At 31.5% G+C, this 23,458-nt stretch overlaps 2 protein-coding genes across 22 annotated transcripts in view; one reads left to right on the top strand and one right to left on the bottom strand.

The window, feature by feature from the left end:
• Positions 1–23,458, top strand: part of LOC114271447 (phenylalanine--tRNA ligase alpha subunit, cytoplasmic) — a 143,227-nt gene that overhangs the window by 73,907 nt on the left and 45,862 nt on the right. The window lies entirely within an intron of this gene.
• On the bottom strand, positions 3,718–13,997 carry LOC145806863 (phenylalanine--tRNA ligase alpha subunit, cytoplasmic-like). 11 transcript variants are annotated; one of them, XM_082904703.1, is made up of 10 exons: positions 13,803–13,997; positions 12,441–12,553; positions 10,424–10,553; positions 10,277–10,330; positions 9,991–10,061; positions 8,675–8,984; positions 7,916–8,038; positions 7,407–7,499; positions 4,360–4,415; positions 3,718–4,135 (listed from the first exon to the last, which is right to left on the bottom strand). In XM_082904703.1, the coding sequence occupies exons 6-10, from the start codon at positions 8,819–8,821 to the stop codon at positions 4,039–4,041; spliced, it is 516 nt and encodes a 171-aa protein (XP_082760829.1). In that variant the 5' UTR covers positions 8,822–8,984; positions 9,991–10,061; positions 10,277–10,330; positions 10,424–10,553; positions 12,441–12,553; positions 13,803–13,997; the 3' UTR covers positions 3,718–4,038. The 11 variants fall into 11 exon arrangements, with proteins under 11 accessions (XP_082760829.1, XP_082760835.1, XP_082760843.1 ...); XM_082904709.1 differs by having other exon boundaries at positions 10,424–10,487; XM_082904717.1 differs by having other exon boundaries at positions 10,424–10,453.

Raw genomic sequence — 23,458 nt, 5'->3', positions numbered from 1 at the left:
GGATTTGTATTTGGTTTTTAAAATGGTTTCTGTATTGTGTAATTGCCAAAGTGGGAGAAAGAGATGGCTGAGAATTTAATAGGGTTCTGGATTTGGTTTGCCCCATCTTTTCTTCCTACACAGCTTCATCCAAAGTCTCCAACTACAGGTGCTCCTGGGTCTTCTTTTTGTTGGTTTGTTCATTAATGGACAAAGAGAGAGAGAGAGAGAGAGAGAGAGAGAGAGAGAGAGAAATCGCTGATGAATTTGGTGGAGATGGAAAGGGGTTTGGATGGGTAAATTGGTCTATTAAAAATTAATAGAACTTAAAGGAGCAAATAATTTTATCTAGGACCTAATGGATTATAAGTTCACAAAATAAGACTTGTATGTAAATGCCCCAAAAATAATTATGAAATGATAAAAGTACAAACAGTTTATATATTAAATTGTTGAGAAAATTACAAATATAGGTTTTGAAATATATTTAAAATATAAATTGTCCTTGTAATTCAAAAAATTACAAATTTATTTTTGTCAGAATTTTTATTTAATAGAACTAATAGGAAAATAAAATTCATAATTACACCACTATATAATAATAAAATTATATAAATTATTAATTAAAATATATATATATATATATGATATCATTAAAAATAGTTAATTAACTTTATAATTTATCAATAAAAATGATAATTTATTGTACAAATAAAAATTTAAAGGGACAAAATATAATTTTTAGAAGAATTATGCTATATGTACCAATTAATGTACTAGCTAGTATACTAACAGATGATGTAACATAATTTTAGAGGTTTTGAATATTTGTAATTTGTATAATAGGTGGGGTCAATAATAATGACATAACATTAGTTGGTACACTAGTGTGTACATTAATTGTTGCATGTAACATCACCATTTTTAGAATTACAAGAGATATATCTATTTTATGCAAATATCAAAAGATATATTTATAATTTATCGTTTGAGGACAGACTATTTTAGTAATTTTTTAACTAAAATATGAGGTAAAAAAATTATTATATTTGATAAGATTTTTTGAATTTTAAAATGTACAAAAAATATTTTTAAAAAAATATTTAATCTTTTTATATAAAGTATTGACATTTTGACATTTTTTATTTTTAAATTAAAATTGAATATTGTCAAAAAGACCTAAATTGTTTTATAATTATCTTGTGTTGTGTTGTGTTGATCCTTGCGGTTACTGTTCTCATCAAATCCTGTGGGTGTTTGGGAAGTGGATTTTTTTTTAGGTTTTTTTAATTGTAAGATATTATTGGAGATAAAAAATTTTGTGTTTGGGAAGAAAGTTGAGTTTTTTTGTGGTTTGATGTGATGCTTGTGAGAGAAAAAGTGAAATGATTATGAGATTTGATGTGATATTTTGTTTGGATTTTTTTTTTTTTTTTTTTGATTTTGTAAAACATGTGTCTTGTAGTGAAAAAAATCAAAAAAAAAAATCCAAAAACCAAGTTGCCAAACTCCGCCATTTTTTTATAGGTTTCGACCCAAACCAAATAAACTCACTGCTAGGGCTGAGTAAGGAATCCGTAAAATCCGTTATCCGATCTGGTCTAGTCCAATCCGATAGATTTGGATTATTTTTTGAATCCGTGATTCGATTTCGGATTAAAATTTTCAAAATCCGTAGACCACGAATCGATTCCAAATTGAACTCCACAATTCCGAATTAGAACTGATCCGAACCATCTAGAAATAATCTATATATATACTATATACCTCCGAGGTTTGAGAAATTACAAATTCTTCCTGAATGCTATATTTGCATAAGAAATTATGGGGTAATTTGTTATGAAATATAAAGCTCAGGAGACAAATTATTATGAAAATATAAACCTCAGTGGGCGAAATATAATTTCTAAAACTTCAAAAAAGTATCTGTAATTTAACTAAACCTCGAGAGAGATATATGTAATTTGCCCAAAACTAAAACATAACCTAACCCACGCGTCACTCACTATAAAAAATAAAATGTAACCTAATTCATGCGTCACTCATTCACGCCGCAGTTCATTGTCTCTCGCTCCCATCTCATCTCTCTGTCGTTGGTGTCTCTCTTCTCTTTCTCATCTTAGACTGAGTTCTCTCTCACACTCTCGTCCATCTCAGATCAGATCGGTGTGCTGCTCCTCTCTCTCGGTGAGCTCTCTCTTTCTCTCTCCTCTCTCTCTCTCTCTCCTTGTTCTCATCTCTCATCTCTCTCGGTGACACTATTTTTGTTCCTGTGTTCCCAGATCATCCATCTCAGATCAGATCGGTAGCTATAGCTGTTGTCTCTCTCTCTCTCGGTGAGCTCCTGCTATTATTTCATCCGAAATGGGTTTAATCTCAATGAAAAAACAATCTCAATGAAAAAGCGTACACAATACACTGCTGTTATTTCATCTGAAATGGGTTTAATCTCAATGAATAGCATACACAATACACTGCTGGTATTTCATCTGAAATGGGTTTAATCTCAATGAAAAAACATACACAATACACTGCTGTTATTTCATCTCAGATCGGTGGATTTAATCTCAAATCGATTATTCATGGTATCTACAATGGATTCGGTAAATGTAATCGGTAAATGTAAGTAAGAGATTTTATTTTTATTTTTATTTTTATTTTTATTTTTATTTTTATTTTTATTTTTATTTTTTCTTTTTTTATTTTTATTTTTATTCTGTTTTCATTTTATTTTTATCCTTTTTTTGTTCTTTTTTTTTTTGAACTAGACAGTATTTAATTCGAGAGTACTTGAATTTTGTATTTTTAGCTAAGTGCAGTAAGCTTTAAAGTGATATTTTCTGTTGTAAAATATGTACCCGACATCTGAGTGAAACAATAAAGCAATTGAATGGATTCACGAGTTCTAGATTATCGGTGGCCGTGAATTTGTTAGTTAAGGCTTTGGCTTGTTGAGATTAGAAACCATAGGTTTCATCATGATGATATGCACTTCTTTGTGCATTTGTTATTCAATGATTCTTATGTAATCCATACTTGTCGAGTTTTATACTTGGTCCAGAATGTCCAAAGTGAAAAATGAAAAATCTTCTTTTCTCAATAGGTGTGCAGTGACTAGGTATATTTGTTTTACTTTACAATACATCAGAAAACAGAAAGCTGAGATCTTGTTTGAAGTTACACCATCTTGGTTATCTCTCGAGTCAATTTGGACCCTCATCTTTTAAATGAGTTTTGGGGGCAAAAAGTTATATTTCAAACCATTATTCCTAAGTTTGTTTATTTGTGAAGTGAAGGAAATGGGCTTTTGTTAGTGTTAGCTGGTGAAGATTGTGAATCCATTGTGAGCTCCCAAGTCTTGACTTTACTGATTAAGCTTGGTAGAGTCTGAGGCAATCTGTCTAGGTATTGTTTGAATTGATAAATGAATAGACTTTTATCACTTCTTTTTAGTAAAATTTGATGTTATACAACCTTTTATTCGGTGCTTATTGTTTCAATATATAATATCAAAATTATATGTTGATGTTATACAACTTTTAATAAAAGGTTGTATAACATCAAATATATAACATCAAAATTATAAAAGGTTGTATAACTTATTGTTTCAATATATAACATCAGCTAGGGGCATGCATGTTTAACAGACCAACATCAAGAATAGTTCATTCATTGACAACAGGAAGCACCTTAAAGAGCTGATAATTGAAATTAATTATTGTGCAGGAAGAGACCTCCTCAGCGAGAAAAAAACCTTTGGATTCGCTTTCCTTAATGCTATAAAACATACATATAGAGAATGACTACCAGTTCAAGATTCTACACTTCAAACAGCTTTGGCTTACAGATGAACATAAAAAAGGGTTGAACAACTCAATACCCTAATAAGTGTCGTAGTCAGTGGTTGGAGGAAAGACAAACAGAATCATATCTTTAATTCATAATGATCCATAAAATAAGCATTGTCTTAAATCACTCAAAAAGCATGTCATTAAACCCAAATGTTTAATCATTGCATGCATAATACATGTCTCCAAGAAATATCCATCGATATCTGGATTACCTTTGCAGATTATCCCGAGTCAAATCGGTGGCAAATTTTTTCCTTTTTGGAGCATAGTTAGGACCTTTCCTTACCGAGTAGCCCTTCCACGTCCTAGGAAGAAAAGTAGATAAAGAATTATCAACAATAAACAGAATATGAGACATGTCAGAAGCAGAATTAACAAATGAAAATTTTCTCTAGTTTCACAAGTAACAACCCCAGCAGAAAGAATGGCTAATTCTTTCCGGAAAAGTCATCAGTTTCCACAACTGAAACGGAAATTACAAGCAAGCAAATTAAAAAAAAAAAAGTTTGAAAAACTGGAAAGTAATTACTGTGGAGCAATGAGCTTTCGCTGTTTAAGAGCATCAATTTCTTTTGGGCCAATGACCTGTGGAATCACAACAATTTACGATACACATGAGGGAAACAAGTATACACAAAGTAGATAAAGCAGGAAGAAATAACTTATAAAAGTAGCTTAAAGTTGTTTGGCCATGCTCATCATATGTAAAGTTTTGGGCTCCGTTTGGTACGCTTATCAAATTATAGTTCTATCTATTGATTTGAGTGTGTTGTTTGTTTTGAGCTTTCAAATCATAATTCTACACCCATTTCTCAAAACTCAATTCAAAACATAATCATTACTTTTCAAAACTTATAACCAAACACATAATCCAAAACTCTTTTCAAAACTCAGTTCAAATCAATACTTTAATTTTGTTAAGATTTTAAATATTTTAATATTTAAATATGTAACGATTTTTTTAATTTTTAAATTTTTTGAATATTTTTAAATATTTTGATTTCAAAATATTACGATTTTAATTTTTTAAATTTTAAAATATTTTATAAAAATAAATTCAAACTCTATTTTATAAAAATATTTTTAAATATTTTAATTTTTTTTGTTATGTATTTGGTTACGATTTGAGTGTAGAGTTGTGAAAGTAATATGGAGTTTCAAGTTATGTGTTTGGTTATGAGTTTTAAAAATAATTTCTTAATTGAGTTTTATTTTATGTGTTTGGTTACGATTTGAGTGTGAGTTTTTTTAAATTTAAAATATTAACATTTTAAATTATTTAAATTTTTTGAACATTTAAATTATTTAAATTTTTACGATTTAAAATTTTTGAATATTTATTTTAATTTTTTACTTATTAAATTTTTTAGATTATTTAAATATTTATGATTTAAATTTTTTGAATATTTATTTTGAAAATAATTTATTTCCTTTGTAGTATTTTCAATTAAAAAATTGATTAATATTATTTTTTGTTAATAATAATTTTTTTAATTGAATTTTAAAAAAAGTTTAGTTATGAGTGTTGATCAGAATTTTCAATAGTGTGAAAGTAGTGTATTTTGTTATGAGTTATAACAATTTGAATTAAGTTTTGAAAATTTTCAAAACTCATAACCAAACAAATTTTCTTACTTCACATGTCAAATCAAACTTTCAAAACTCAATTCCACACTCAATTCAAAACCCAATTCAACACTCTATTCAAAAATCATAACCAAACAAATTTTTCTACACTCAAATTATAATTCCACAACTCACAAACTCAAAATACAACTCATACTCTCAAATCATATTTACAAAACTCTACCAAACGCAACCTTGGTTTTTCATTTTTCTTTTTCTTTTTGAGTGAAATAAGTTCAGTAGTGAACAATTACAGGAATCTTGGGTATAAAGCACTAGATATAAAAATGCTATGAGATAGTTCTCAAATATACACACCAGTAATTTATTGTTATAACCCATTCTTGCATAATTATTCTACTATGGAAATATGGTCCTTGTTTTTAGAAACAAGATGAGTACCTTATATCAAACAATGAACATAACTTTATATTACCAGCAGTTTGTCATTCACTCTGGATGACTCTTGTGTATCGGGTAATAATAAAATTAGAAGATATTCATGTGAAATAAATAATATTAACACAAGTAATAATATCGATTTAAGTTATTTCAAGGAAAGGAAAGTTTCAGTCCTGAAACTCACAGCTGAAGAAAGTGGTAACTAATAAACTGAAATGATGAAAAAGTCAGTTTAAGTTATATCTTTAATGTTATCTTGCACATGTTGAACCTACAGCAATTGGCCAGCATTGGAAAATTGATGAGTAATGTATTGGTACAATAGATATGATGTATAAGTGGAAAAACACATCAATGCCAACCATATGTACTTTTCTATATGCACCATCATGTAATTGACCACGCAGATGAATACAAGAGAACCAGCTCTCACAAAAAAGAAAACTAGACACCTGAAATGGAGCTAACAAAACTACATGTCCACAACCTATAACAAAGCAGTTGGTGATCAAGTGAAACCTAACTCAGATTTTGAATCCAAGAATCAATCAAAAGAATGGGCAAATTTTATATAGTTAACTGAAAAAATTACATGAACAGAGAAAAACAATAGAGGTGTATATACACTTCATTCAAATGACATCTGCTACACAAATTTTTCAGAGTCCATGATCTTTGACTAAATTTTAGGTGATCCAGTATATAGGGTGTTAAATCCTCACTTAACATTTACATGCAGCATATTATTCCTAAGAAGAGCAGGTTTAAGAGTAAAATCATTTCAATTTTGATTGCTCTGCTAAACAATCGGACTAAGACGCGGCACCAACCACGTTCCCCAGCTCAGCACACCGAGATCTCCTATAGCCTAAGCGCGAGGTGCGAGGCGAGACGCGCGCCTCACCAAAGTGAAGCGCAAGTAGTAGAAGAAAAGCAAAATTATAAAATATACAAACTCTTCAACATAATAAATATATATATATAATTTCAAAAATCATAACAATTTCCGATAATCTTTAAACATAACATTCAATCTTCTAAAACCTAGAATATAATATCCAACAAAAGATAAAACATAACATTCAATCTTTTATCACTTTCTGCTCTCTTTTGATCATGTTTGGTCATTTTATATTCAAGAGTTTTGAATCTCTATGGGTATGCCCACCAAAAAAACACTTAATCAACAGTTGGAGTAGAAAAATAGGTAAACCCCATAAAGCCGACGCCTCGCGTATTGCGCCTCACCTCGACCTGTTCGAAGCGCAAGGCTGCACCTCACACTTAGGCATGCGTCTTTTAAAACACTGCCCCAACTCTCAAGGCAAGGTAAACCTTAACCGTTGTGCAAACTCATCGGACTTCCAAGTCAGTTCAAGCTCACTTTTCACACCAAGAAACTGAGTTTCAACACGCAAAAGACGAAAGACAAGATTCGTCGAATCGAGGATATCAACACCCTTTAAAATCTCAAAATTTAAGAAATCTTAATAGAACATAAGTAGCTCTTCCAGATCCATGTAATCTAAAAAATTTCTTTATGTTTACCTTTCTGGTCACTAATTGCTTTCCCATCTCCAACCATTGATTCTTTATCGCTTGTGAGCGACCTATTTTAAAAACCGCTGGGTCCATTTTCCTCTGCATGCACAAAGATCAACTTCAACAATACATCTTTGGATAAGCTAACTGTTGATCATAAATAAATCTTCTAGGAGCATAAATCAAATTTCAATTAGAAAACCAAATAAATATTTAACAAAAAAGCTCATATCTACACTAGTCTCTTGGTTGTGTTTGTTTGCAAGCAATTGGAAGCAAATGTTTTTTAAACAAGTCAAATGAATGTTACAGTCAATGCAAGAAATTTCAACTCCCAAGGACTGCATTCTACATCAAACCAATGCAGCACTCCCTACATCCAAAGTATCAAAATTGAAAATAAAATGGAATTACAGAATAGCTCATGGTTGTTCCTACATGAGAAATCCCATTATTACTTCATGTATTAGACTACAATTTCTAACTGCACATAACCTAATATACAGATGCATAACCTGCAATTCTTCCAGTGAAATACCCTCTGGTGGTATGGCCAAGAAAACTTGCACTTCAGGTGATCCAGCAGCAGCATATGTTCTCCCTTCCTCAGTAAGTACCCATCTCTCCCTCTTAATGTCCTGCACAATTACCATGAAGCATATGTAATCCACAGAAATAATATCTACAATTATATGACGTGATATGACCCAATAACGTGTCTCTTTGTCATTCTATTATACTAATGCAGTATTACCATGCGATCTGAACTCAGTATCCTGTCATGTTATTATCATAAGAGATAGGACGCCGAATAAACACGCTGAACTTGTTCTCTCATTAATCCCAATAAAAATGAACGTCAAAGAAGTTCAGAGAAAAACACGAGACATAAAAGACCTAACAAGAGAACCAGCTCTCACAAAAAAGAAAACTAGACACCTGAAATGGACCTAACAAAACTATATGTTCACAACCTATAACAAAGCAGTTGGTGATCAAGTGAAACCTAACTCAGATTTTGAATCCAAGAATCAATCAAAAGAATGGGCAGATTTTACATAGTTAACTGAAAAAATTACATGAACAGAGAAAAACAATAGAGATGTATATACACTTCATTCAAATGACATCTGCTATGCAAATTTTTCAGAGTCCATGATCTTTGACTGATTTTTAGGTGATTCATGCGCAATCAATTACATATGAGATTTTGATCAAATCAACACAATTGCAAAAGATACACATATATATACATATCAGAGAGAAATGTGGACCTGAGCATTGACGAATCTGAAACCATGAAGGCTCTTGATGATGTTGGTGAGTTCTTGATGATCAATTCCACGTTCGGAAGCAAACTCACCTGAGTCTGAAATCTCATCATTCTTCTCGAGGAAGCCCAGTACGACTTCCTCCGCCATCTCTCTCTCTCTCTCTCTCTCTCTCTCTCTCTCTCTCTCTCCAAACCCTTTTATCGCCTTTCCACTAGGGTTTTGTAGTCTTAGATCAAAACTCAAACACGCAGTGAGGGTGAGTATGGTCTGGATTAGAAGAAAACCAGGACCAATCCGTTATCCACGGTCCCTGAAAAATTAAAACCAATTCAATCCGTTTAAATTGTGGAACCAATCCGAACCAATCCGTTGAAACATGGATTGGATCGGTTTAGGACCACGGATTTAAATAATTAAATAACAAAAAAAAATATAGACAAACAATATAAGTAAATTGACAAAAATATTGAAACAAAAATATAGACAAAAATATATATTGAAACAATAAGCACCGAATAAAAGGTTGTATAACATCAAATTTTACTAAAAAGAAGTGATAAAAGTCTATTCATTTATCAATTCAAACAATACCTAGACAGATTGCCTCAGACTCTACCAAGCTTAATCAGTAAAGTCAAGACTTGGGAGCTCACAATGGATTCACAATCTTCACCAGCTAACACTAACAAAAGCCCATTTCCTTCACTTCACAAATAAACAAACTTAGGAATAATGGTTTGAAATATAACTTTTTGCCCCCAAAACTCATTTAAAAGATGAGGGTCCAAATTGACTCGAGAGATAACCAAGATGGTGTAACTTCAAACAAGATCTCAGCTTTCTGTTTTCTGATGTATTGTAAAGTAAAACAAATATACCTAGTCACTGCACACCTATTGAGAAAAGAAGATTTTTCATTTTTCACTTTGGACATTCTGGACCAAGTATAAAACTCGACAAGCATGGATTACATAAGAATCATTGAATAACAAATGCACAAAGAAGTGCATATCATCATGATGAAACCTATGGTTTCTAATCTCAACAAGCCAAAGCCTTAACTAACAAATTCACGGCCACCGATAATCTAGAACTCGTGAATCCATTCAATTGCTTTATTGTTTCACTCAGATGTCGGGTACATATTTTACAACAGAAAATATCACTTTAAAGCTTACTGCACTTAGCTAAAAATACAAAATTCAAGTACTCTCGAATTAAATACTGTCTAGTTCAAAAAAAAAAGAACAAAAAAAGGATAAAAATAAAATGAAAACAGAATAAAAATAAAAATAAAAATAAAATATCTTACTTACATTTACCGATTACATTTACCGAATCCATTGTAGATACCATGAATAATCGATTTGAGATTAAATCCACCGATCTGAGATGAAATAACAGCAGTGTATTGTGTATGTTTTTTCATTGAGATTAAACCCATTTCAGATGAAATACCAGCAGTGTATTGTGTATGCTATTCATTGAGATTAAACCCATTTCAGATGAAATAACAGCAGTGTATTGTGTATGCTTTTTCACTGAGATTGTTTTTTCATTGAGATTAAACCCATTTCAGATGAAATAACAGCAGGAGCTCACCGAGAGAGAGAGAGACAACAGCTATAGCTACCGATCTGATCTGAGATGGATGATCTGGGAACACAGGAACAAAAATAGTGTCACCGAGAGAGATGAGAGATGAGAACAAGGAGGGAGAGAGAGAGGAGAGAGAAAGAGAGAGCTCACCGAGAGAGAGGAGCAGCACACCGATCTGATCTGAGATGGACGAGAGTGTGAGAGAGAACTCAGTCTAAGATGAGAAAGAGAAGAGAGACACCACCGACAAAGAGATGAGATGGGAGCGAGAGACAATGGACTGCGGCGTGAATGAGTGACGCATGAATTAGGTTACATTTTAGTTTTTATAGTGAGTGACGCGTGGGTTAGGTTACGTTTTAGTTTTGGGCAAATTACATATACCTCTCTCGAGGTTTAGTTAAATTACAGATACTTTTTTGAAGTTTTAGAAATTATATTTCGCCTCTTGAGATTTATATTTTCATAATAATTTGTCTCCTAAGCTTTATATTTCATAACAAATTACCCCATAATTTCTTATGCAAATATAGCATTCAGGAAGAATTTGTAATTTCTCAAACCTCAGAGGAATATCTGTAATTTAGCCAAATTTCAATAGGTATATGTAATTTGCCCTTTAGTTTTTAGAGGAGACAATAAATTATATTTTGTAGGAGGTATATAGTATATATATAGATTATTTCTAGATGGTTCGGATCAGTTCTAATTCGGAATTGTGGAGTTCAATTTGGAATCGATTCGTGGTCTACGGATTTTGAAAATTTTAATCCGAAATCGAACCACGGATTCAAAAAATCAATCCAAATCTATCTGATTGGACTAGACCGGATCGGATAACGGATTTTACGGATTCCTTACTCAGCCCTAGCAGTGAGTTTATTTGGTTTGGGTCGAAACCTATAAAAAAAATGGCGGAGTTTGGCAACTTGGTTTTTGGATTTTTTTTTTTGATTTTTTTCACTACAAGACACATGTTTTACAAAATCAAAAAAAAAAAAAAAAAAAAATCCAAACAAAATATCACATCAAATCTCATAATCATTTCACTTTTTCTCTCACAAGCATCACATCAAACCACAAAAAAACTCAACTATCTTCCCAAACACAAAATTTTTTATCTCCAATAATATCTTACAATTAAAAAAACCTAAAAAAAAATCCACTTCCCAAACACCCACAGGATTTGATCAGAACAGTAACCGCAAGGATCAACACAACACAACACAAGATAATTATAAAACAATTTAGGTCTTTTTAACAATATTCAATTTTAATTTAAAAATAAAAAATGTCAAAATGTCAATACTTTATATAAAAAGATTAAATATATTTTTTTAAATATTTTTTGTACATTTTAAAATTCAAAAAATCTTATCAAATATAATAATTTTTTTACCTCATATTTTAGTTAAAAAATTACTAAAATAGTCTGTCCTCAAACGATAAATTATAAATATATCTTTTGATATTTGCATAAAATAGATATATCTCTTGTAATTCTAAAAATGGTGATGTTACATGCAACAATTAATGTACACACTAGTGTACCAACTAATGTTATGTCATTATTATTGACCCCACCTATTATACAAATTACAAATATTCAAAACCTCTAAAATTATGTTACATCATCTGTTAGTATACTAGCTAGTACATTAATTGGTACATATAGCATAATTCTTCTAAAAATTATATTTTGTCCCTTTAAATTTTTATTTGTATAATAAATTATCATTTTTATTGATAAATTATAAAGTTAATTAACTATTTTTAATGATATCATATATATATATTTTAATTAATAATTTATATAATTTTATTATTATATAGTGGAGTAATTATGAATTTTATTTTCCTATTAGTTCTATTAAATAAAAATTCTGACAAAAATAAATTTGTAATTTTTTGAATTACAAGGACAATTTATATTTTAAATAAATTTCAAAACCTATATTTGTAATTTTCTCAACAATTTAATATATAAACTGTTTGTACTTTTATCATTTCATAATTATTTTTGGGGCATTTACATACAAGTCTTATTTTGTGAACTTATAATCCATTAGGTCCTAGATAAAATTATTTGCTCCTTTAAGTTCCATTAATTTTTAATAGACCAATTTACAGAAATATCAAATTCTACAAAGTAACAGGAAAACATTACCACTAGCAGCGCTGTAGATAGGAACATTTGTAACTAGCTCATTGAGATTCAATCTTCTACAAAGTGATGACACGAAATTCATCTTGCTATATTCTCAAATAAGAAGATTGAACCTGAAAGAAACACCAAATCAACATAAAGGTTAAAACTTTGATAAAAATATCAAAATATTCCAGCATCCTGGAGAACCAAGGCAACCAAAGGCACTTAATCCTATTGTTCAGCCATGGCATTGGAGCTGAAGCTGTTTAAGCATAAAATTCATGAGGAAAAAAAAAAATTTCATAACCTAAATTATTCAGCAATGAAACTCTTCCTCAAAGTTCTCAGACTTCTAATATTGTGCATTTTATTTGTTCCACTTTTAAGGCCATGCAGTAGGTATCATATCAATCAACTCAATCAAGTGGCAAATTGGAAATGGACCCCATTTTTTAATCAAGCTGTTCTTTAACCCACTCTTGCTTCTGTCAACTAGGCAACTACGAGCAAGAAAATCCTAAGAAGTGACAGAGCATCCATGTTAGATTGATATAGGCAAAAATAACTAGCCAAAGTGAACCCGGCCTCAGTACAACCTGAGACCGTACAATATGTCATGAAATGTGAAATCGGTGAATGTAAAAAATCAAGAACTGGAACCTACATCCACACAATTCCCCCCGAATGAGGTGGTAAGATAGAATGCATGTAAGGAGAGTTTTGAGAAAATATTGGGGCATGGGTCAACTTTTCAAATTTTCCTTGTGTAGAATTGGGGGGGGGGGGGGGGGGGGAGGGGGGCATATCGATCTACCACCCTTGTGTAACCTTTGGATCATTTATTTGATACAATAATAAAGAGCCCAATGCGCAATGTAAATAACAAAGCCTAACTAATCTTCATAGATAGATTTTGGTATAGCATATCTAAGAAACGCAATTATTGTATTGATTTTCCTATTTTCTTTAATTCCTTCAAAATATAAAATTAAAAACAAATCCAATTCATTTTCCAAAACCCCTCAATTTGCTGATACAAGCAAAATACTGTGATATTTTTTTCATGTCTCCTCCAGAATGCTAGACTCTGAAATAAGATCAGGGCTTGTTAAAAGTGGGTAGAAGCTAAGTCACATAATTATATGTGGGGCTTTATTGGCATTTGCTAAGATAAATATCAACAGTGTACCCAATAAAACAACAAAACACACACACACACAAAAAAAAAAAAAAAACAAAAATCGATAGACCTTATGTTTGGCCCTTGGAAATGAAAGAATTCGTGAAAAAAAAAGGTTTCTATTTCAATCACTTTTCCTGGAAGGAATTTGTGTTGAAGAGGAGAGAATCATGAATAAAACCATAAGAGAAGAGGCGTACCATTGAACAATCTCGCCGCCGATCGTGTTGCTGAGAGAGAGAGAGAGAGAGAGAGAGAGAGAAAGAAGATGAGCGAGAGTAGGGTTTTGCCAGGGAGAGGGTTGGGTGCTGTGAGGCGATTGACAGCTTTGGTGTTGTGCCCTTAGATGACGTAGTTTGACGGATATTTTCCAAGTCGTTTCTCCTTATTTAAACAAATATACTTTCATTTTCTGTCAATTATCAATGCCAACTCCATTTCATGTTTTAATTTCGGAAAAGTCTACAATGTGCACCTTCTAAAAGGGCATATGATATGCACTTATTGTGTTCTCCATATTGTGCCACGACATAAAAAGTAACTTGCTAAACAGGTCATTTAACAAGTTACATGAAAAAATAATAACTTTTTTTAAACATCATAACAATTACTATAATGAATTATAACAATGTCATAATATGCATTACGGTGTCATAACAAAGACACTATCAATCATAACAATATGGCAACGACTCATAACAAATATAGTTATTTCTAACAAATTATCGTAACATTTTTTATTATAATTCGCCATAACAAATCATAACTTTTGGTAGTACAAATCAAAACTTTTACTAATGAATCATAACACATTGATTTAACTTTTTTTCCCACAATCATAACGACATTAACAAAATATCATAACTTTTACCAATGAATCATAACATATCACGTTGATTGTAATTTTGTTCCGAAAATCATAACATTAACAAAGCATCATAACTTTTAAAATTTCAAACACAATTAATTGTGTAATCAATTGGTATAGCATATAAGAGTGAATGAAAAATCATAATTGATTGCAAAATCGATTGGATTTAAAGACTACAATTGATTATACAATCGATTAGTAGGCAGGGTTTTGAACAATCACAATTGATTATGCAATCCATGAGAATATAAAGGAGATTCAAATATCACAATTGATTTTGCAATTAATTGTAGGGATCCTTGATATAATAAACATAATTGATTCAATAATCAATTAGTTTTCATAAGTCATTACTATCAATTTAGTCAAGATTTGAATAGTAATTGGTTGGTTGATCAGTCACCACTTTTATGTAATTATGTTGTTGTGTTGTCATTACCTCAAACATTATCATTAACAAAAACGCAGGACACTCCAACTAGGTTAACAGATGCTAACATAATTTAATATGAAGATTTAATAATTTTAATGAAGGTCAAAGAGGAAATATTATTTTGCCTCTCATACTATTACTGAAAATTTAATTTAACCTCCGTTATTTAATAATATTAATTTTACACTTAGTTTATTTGATTTTGGATTAATTTTACCCCTACTGTTAGCTTCTATTTATAATCCAACGATAGTTGCTAACATGGAAATGAAATTTGAAATTTCATTTTACCCTCTAAACTTCATTTTATTCAGAAAACTAATTGATATTTTGGGTGCCACATGAGCAACTTCTATTTGATTATAGACCGTGATTGATGGTAGAGTAAAATTTATGCAAAATCGAATAGTTTAGGTATAAACTAGATAAGGTATAAACTAGATATTATTAAGAGAACAATGGTTGGATTGTTTTCTGAGTTATAGTTTGAGGGGAAAATGATATTTTCTCAAAGTGAAATTTCAATAATTTTTTTTTAAAAAAAAAAAATTATAGTTCGAGGAAAATAAAAAATAAAAAGATATTCATAAATTTGCATAATTATTTGACCTCACCAAATTTTAAAAGGTGGATTACGTCGATCCCCATAATTTGGATTTGAGAGCATTGTTTGGGCCCTACGAGGCCCATCACGGGTTCTATTTTGAATCCAAACCATTAATTTTGTTGGGTATTGTGTATTTCATTTACACAAAAAGATATAGCCATCTGATAATCGTAACTAATTCAATTTAGGGTTCCTCTTTGTATCGGATTCATATGCACTACTTTTTGTATCCTACACATTCCTATCCTATTAATACTGCAAACATTCAACACTCAACAATCCAGATATGGCCAACGTTTGAATCAATCGCACAAAGAATTAATCTCATCAACTCTTAGACACTCAAACATTGACGGTATAGTTTCGTTGCTCCAGTGAAGATCTGAGACTAGGAGATTCTCTCTCTCCGTCTCCCCCTATGGCGCCTCACATGCTCCTATGCACACAGTACACTTATTTCACCATTGACCCTTTCTCTCTCCTCTCCCTTTAGTCCCCAATTCGCAGAATCAAGTATTTCTTACTATCCCTTCCGATACACACCGTTATATATATTTTGTTCCTCTTCTTTGCTAGAGTGAAAGTTTAATTATGTATATATTTGACCCCTTTTTTTTTTGGATTGGTTTTTGTCCCCTGTTTTGAACATATAAATTAAAGAAAAGCTACAATCTCTCTTTTTTTTTAATGATTTATTTCATAGTTTTGATATTTTTTCAGTCTATTGCATAATGAGTGCATGCATATATATATATATATATATCCATATTCAAATATGAGTCTTGGTTAATTTGTAAATAAAGATAATTTACTAATTTTGTGCTTTAACAATTCAATTTTTATGCTTTGTTTTGGATAATTTTCTCTCTCATTTCACTTATTTGATACAATGGTGGTTCAAATGTTCAGTATATATATTGTTCCCTGTTTTTTTGAGTTGCATAACGAGTGCATGCATATATATCAAATGACGAAAATGGTGTACAAGAATCTTGCTTTGGAGAAGTGAGATTAATTTGTCTATTTGACATATCTAAGAAAAATAACAATAATGCTAGAACTAAGTTAATGCACTAATAAATTAACAATCAATATAAAATTGAACCAACCATTGTATTAAATAAGTGAAACCGAGAGAGAAAATTACCCAAAACAAAGCAACTAGTCCACTCATGGATACAATTAATGCAAAGGCTCATGCAAAGTTCCAAAGAAATGAAGACTCTTTGGTGTATTTTCAAGTGAATCAAGTCAAGACATTAGTGGTTTAGTTTGTTGTTATTATGTTTTGTTTAAGGATGCATGGTATAATGTTCTGTGTAATGCGTTTTATTTAAGGATGCACTGTGTTTTTGGTAATTATGTTTTGTTGAAGGATGCACTGTGTAATGCTTGCTATGTTGTGTAATGCACAAATTTTTTATTAATAGTCATATCTTTTTTTTTTCTCTCTTTTTTTTTTTTATTGGTGACAAAAAAAAAATGTGATGGAAAAATTTATTGAATTAGTGACAAAACATTGTACATCCCTTTCTATATATGAATTGGAATTTCATTTTTTGAGTTATAGATGTGAATTGGAATTTCGAGCTTGTTTGAGCTCGAGCTCATTCGAGCTCATTTATCGAGCCAAAACAAGTCGAGCTCAAGCTTTTAAATTAGCCAATGAGCCGAGCTCGAATATAATTTCTGAAGCTCGACTTGATCTTGAACCGAGCTAGAGCTTCCCTCATTTTGACCGGACCGAGCCGAGCCTGCACATCTGAAAGCTCGGCTCGGCTCGGCTCGTCTAATTTGCAACCCTAACTATAATGGCAACAAATAGTGACAGTGTCCACACTTAGGGTACTACAAAAACAAAATTAATATAACTTGAGATAGTAACGAAAGATGTGTTAACTTGTGATTTAACAGATATTAGGGCCCTTGACCGAGTAGAATGCCAAACAAGATTCATGTAGCAAGCCCAAATAGTTGGGAGGGACAAGGCTTTATTGAGTTGAGTTGAGTTGGGTAGAAAAAGAAAAGAAAGAAAGCATTTCTACTGTCCAAATATAATATATACTTGTTATGTAAATCATTTTCTATTCAAATTGTTATCACAAATGCAACTTCTTCTATAAAATTACAAAATCCTAGGTCCTAAGATACAATATAAGATAAAACCACACAATGCAACACAAACAAAGATCAACACTCAACTTAGTACTCCCTCCATCCCACAATGTTAGCACCTTCTAGGAGTTCAAATTTTTCAAAGGGACATACAATTAAAGAAATTCAAATTCAAATAAAAAGGCATTTAGTTTTTCAGATTCCCTTTTTATTCCCAGTCTTAAATATATTCAGCCACTTATGAGGGACCATTTTTGAAAATTGTAAAATTTTATGCTTTGACTTTCCAGAGAAGACTAACATTTTGGAACATTCCCAAATTGGGAAAAGGACTAACAGTGTGAGACAGAGGAGTACCCAGATTGACACTAGAACCACATTTGTACGGGGTAAGAAGGGCTAGGATTGGCCCATTAGTTCCATATCAACCCTTATCCTATGTTTGGTGGCCCTTAAATAAGGTTGAGACTAATTGTCCTCCTGGACAAATAATACTATGTAGACGTCATTATTTAACACAATGGGAAGGGGTATATTATTGATAACGGAACTATGCCAGTCTTTGGTTTGGATAAGGCTCAAAATGACCAGCATACAGTTTATCCTTTCAGTAATTCAACATAGAAGGGACATAATTGAGTACAAAATTCAATTACCCACACATCAGATTTCACACACTCAAGCCAAATTTCAAGTATATATATCTATCTATACTATTATAAAGTGAACACATAATATGGTGTCCTGAAGCTTCACTCTCCTCATGCCATGTGGCAGTATTTTTTATTTTTTAAAAAAAAGTTAAACAAAGAGATGGGTAAGGCTTGAACCCATGACCATGGGTTTAAGTACAACGATTCATACCACTTAAGCTAAGTACACATTATAATATGAACTTCATTATTATTTTTTTTATTCCTACTTATTTAAATTGCACACACATCGTGTGTGTGCCACCCACTAGTATATATATATGGAATCAAAACAACTACCAAAGCAAACAAACATAAAAAAACCTAAACCTATTCAAATCATATTTTCCTAACTTTATAAACCAACCCAGTGAGTTCACAAAGGTGAAAGGGGCAGTTTCGAAGAAGGGGATTTCAGTCTAGGGTTTCAAAGAATGGAGATGGAGAAAGGGATAGAAACAAGTTGCAGAGAGAGAGAGGGAGAGAGAGAGAGAGAGAGAGAGAGAGAGAGAGAGAGAGAGACATACCTTGAGGTGAAGTCGAGGGCACGTTGTGTTCGCGGGATAGTCTTCGAGGGCGAAGAAGAGCTTTGGAGTCGTGTCTGAAGAGTGCGAAGAAGAGCTTCGGAGTCGTCTGAAAAATAAGGGCTTTAGGAAAACAAAGTGAAGAGGGTTTCTGAAAAATAAGCTTTTGTGGAATAAATAGCCCTAATAATTGGACTTAAATGAGTCTTGTTGAAAATAAATTTTAATAAAACTGTCATTAAAAATAATTTTTTTGTAATAATTTTTTATATATATCGCTAAAAAATGATAATTAGTGGCTTCTTTTGTTATTATTTTTATAAATTGCCATTCAAACTTACAATTAGTGACTTTTTTATGACAAATTTTTCTCATAAAACTTATTAGACAATAAGTTCACTTATTAGGACTTACACGTAAGTGCCCCTAAAGAAAATTGTAACCTGTTGAAGAGTATTCAATATTTCTAATCAAACTGTTTAATAGTTGAGATTAATTTGTAAATATCTAATAGTTTAAAATAAATGTGTATATGATATACACTATTTAATGAGAGTAATGTAAGAAACACCAAATATTCTACTAAAAATTTTATCAAATGTTTTATATGGGTGTGAAACTCACATAATGTGGATCTCATATAAATCTCATACCCATGTAAAATATTTGATAAAATTTTTAGAATCTCTTAACATTTTTGATTTAATGAGGTGCACATCTTAACAATCCCCTTTAATTTTTTCAAATAAATGTAATTAGGTAATTGGGTATAGGTTAACTTTGACAAGTTCAACTTGAGGAGTATGTGGGGTTTATTATAGATCATATTTTGGTAATTTAAATTTTCAATTTTTAAAAATTATGAAAAAAATTAAATCGATTTAACAATTGTAACTATTTTATTTATTGTGTTTCTCTCTTAAAAAATGGACAACAAGCATGTATTAAAAATAAATCATTTATTTTTTTGGACACAAACACCATAAAATAAAAATGTTATGATTATTAGATAAATGTAATTTTTTATAGATGAAATACATGAAATGCCTTAAAAAATTAGTAATTTAGATCATTGAAATAAGATTACTATTGATGCCCATGAGCCTCTCAACTCAATCCTAATGAAAGTAAAACGTAATCAAAATTTATCCTAAAAGTAACACGTAAGGTGTAGATTTAAAATTACAATATTGTGAGTTATATGTAAAATAAATTTTCTTTACATATTTAATTCTTAGATCGTGTTTTTTGGCATGTGACACAACTATATTCGATTATGTATATATATATACATGATAAGAGTAATGATATAGAAATACAAAAATTGTATATAAAACTAATGGAGAATTATACAATACACACTGTGTGGGTGATTTTCCGACCACACTGCCGAACAAGTACCCAGCTAGAGAGCACCGGCATAATAGATTAAGCCCGAATGACCTGCAATAGAAAGAGAAGATTCCGGCGGTGGCTCGTCCACCCGGGATACTCCGACGATCAAGTTAGTACTCCATATCTCTCAAAGATAACCAATAGTGCTTTAACAGTACTCCATATCTCTCAAAGATAACCAATAGTGCTTTAACTCACTAGACAGAATATCAAAAGCATACCTTAGACCCATGGGGTGCCTCTCTTTTATAGCCAATACAATCCTAGTCTCAATAGGAGCCTAGCCCTAATGAACTTTGGATTACTGCTAATCTGGGACTCCCAGTGGGATTAGGATAAACTCTCTAAGAGTCTTATATCTTTACCCAAACTGAAGTCTTCTCCCAATCTAGGACTCTTGTCCCATATTCGCTTATCTCGGATTCCGGTATTCTTGCAGATAACCTCGGTCTAGCCAAGATTATCTCGGCATCATTACCAAGACACGTGGCACCTCGGCTGACACTGCGGTGTCACCTTGGCCACGTGTTGTCATTCAAAATTTATGTCCCCACACACACCACTTAAAAATGTATGTACCATATGTTCTAGTTGCGACGTTTATAATTTTTGGTGATAACATATTATGATATTTATTATGACATTATTTTAGTGGTAATCCAAAAGATCTTTACGTATGCCTCATGTCAAGTTTTGTTCTAATTTTTTTTTTTTTAAAGTTATGACGAAATAGGATTTTATTATAACATTTATGATAAACGACATTACAAATATCTTAACTTACATATATAGCATTACCCAAAACAAATACACAATTTATAACACATCAATTTTGTAATTTTAAAATAAAAAATTCATCAAGGTTATTTATATTTTCAAAATTGTCACAATTACTTCATTTTTGTCAAAAAATTTATTTATACATTTTGTATTAATATTTTTTTTCATATAATAATCACAAATTTATGGCATAAAATGGACTTGGCAATCATGATGGACAACAAATGGAAACATATGCCAAAAGCAGTGTAGTTGGCCTAAGAACGTATATCTGATGAGGAGTTCGAAAATATCCGTCAAATTACGTGGTTTAGGGGCACAGCACCAATGCTATCAACGGCCTCACAAGCATCCATCCCACCTCCGGTTTTGTGGTCGTGCAAAACAATAAAAAAGAAGAACCCAACTTTTCTCCAATAACTGGAGGGAGTTGTTCGGCATCGATGGGTTTTGATTTGAACTCATATCGATAATTTAAATTATTTAATGTGTAAAATGCGTCAAATATATTATTTTTATACAAAAATCACATTGATCAAATATCGAAAACAATTTGATCATATCATATTTCTGTCACAATTTATTTTAAAAATTATTTTAAAAATATGATATAATCAAGTGGTTATCAATATCTGATCAATGTAATTTTTTACATAAAAAATATATTTGACGGGTTCTACACATAAAACATTTTGAATTATCGACAGGAGCTCTAATCAAGTCTCACAAGAGCCAAACAGCTCCCCGTAGTTACTGGATAGGAGCTCCATCCAAAAAATAAAAATATATATATTACACAACGGGTAGATCAGGTCCATGCGAATCATGGTGTATTTTCCACTCAATCTGCACCTGATATTTTGAAAAAACAACACCGCCCTCATGCGTCTTCCTACGTTGCTGGACTGTCCAAATGCGGGTCAGGTCGGTTTGATTTGTAGCCTGATGTATTCCCATTGGCTTCCTCAAAACTCAATTTCATTCAGCTCTGAACAAGGTATTATTTATTCTATTCATTTGATACTTCTTTTTTTTTGTTGGTAAAAGTATGTGTTCATACAGAAACTAAATTGAAAAATGTTCATAAAAATTTGTAGTATGCTTCTGAATTTGACTCTACATAGATAGAGCTGAATTTGTAGTATGGTTCTGAATTATTTTTGGTTGAACTGAATAATCTATATATAATATACATTTTTAATTTAAAATCATAAAACTAAATAAGAGCTAGACTATTTCTTTGTAGTCTGATTTTAGTTCAATTCCAAAGGCTTCACTGTTCAGTTTATCTCTAAAATCTTATGAAAACAAATTTATTGGTTCACTTCAAAATTGAATCACATCAGTCATAAACACCTAGTAAAATGATACCTTCTAATATTAAAACTGAACTCCCTTATAACTTGACCAGTTGAGAAGTGATTTCAAAATGAAATTTCAGTCCAAAATATTAACTCCTTTTGGAATTTCGATCAAGTTATGGCCTAGCCCATCTAAAAATGTACCTACAAATTCCACAAAATTTGCTAGTCTGCCTTGGGCTTTCTAACCTGGCTTCCCGATAAATAGACTATTATATTGTCATATGACTCACCACTTACCACACAATAGTTGACTCACATATATATGAACATTTGAGAAATAGCCAAAGATTGAATACTTTTAATGGTTATGGCTACTGGGCATATAAGTAGCCATAACCATTAAAAGTATTCAAACATCAGCTAGGGGCATGCATGTTTAACAGACCAACATCAAGAATAGTTCATTCATTGACAACAGGAAGCACCTTAAAGAGCTGATAATTGAAATTAATTATTGTGTAGGAAGAGACCTCCTCAGCGAGAAAAAAACCTTTGGATTCGCTTTCCTTAATGCTATAAAACATACATATAGAGAATGACTACCAGTTCAAGATTCTACACTTCAAACAGCTTTGGCTTATAGATGAACATAAAAAGGGTTGAACAAGTCAATATCCTAATAAGTGCCGTAGTGAGTGGTTGGAGGAAAGACAAACAGAATCATATCTTTAATTCATAATCAAGCTGACATTTGTTTCTGTGTGTGTGTGTGTGTATGTGTGTGTGTATGTGTGTCTCCCTCTCTCTCTCAAAGGGGTGATTGGAAGGATATGGAATTCAAGGAATATAACTTCAGTGCTAAAGGTCAGCCTATTGAAGGTGGCCATCTCCATGCATTGCTCAAGGCAAGGATATGATTTTCCTTTTCTTTATTCCTCCCTCCTTCTAGCTAATTTCTTTCCCAGTTTGCTTTTTTACTTAGTCTACGCAAAATAAATGTATGTGTAAAAGGCAAGAAAGGAAATTGTTTTATGGTTGAACTGCGTAATTAAAGAAAACAAGGAATTTTGTAGTTTTGAAAACAAATTGAGATATTCGCTACTCAATTCGAAAACCATTCTGAATTTTTTGGAGT

Source organism: Camellia sinensis, chromosome 2 (assembly GCF_055761805.1).
Source record: "Camellia sinensis isolate YWXY chromosome 2, ASM5576180v1, whole genome shotgun sequence".
Lineage (NCBI taxonomy): Eukaryota > Viridiplantae > Streptophyta > Magnoliopsida > Ericales > Theaceae > Camellia > Camellia sinensis.
The sequence above is the reverse complement of the archived record's forward strand: the minus strand, read 5'-3'. Positions and strand labels throughout refer to the sequence as shown.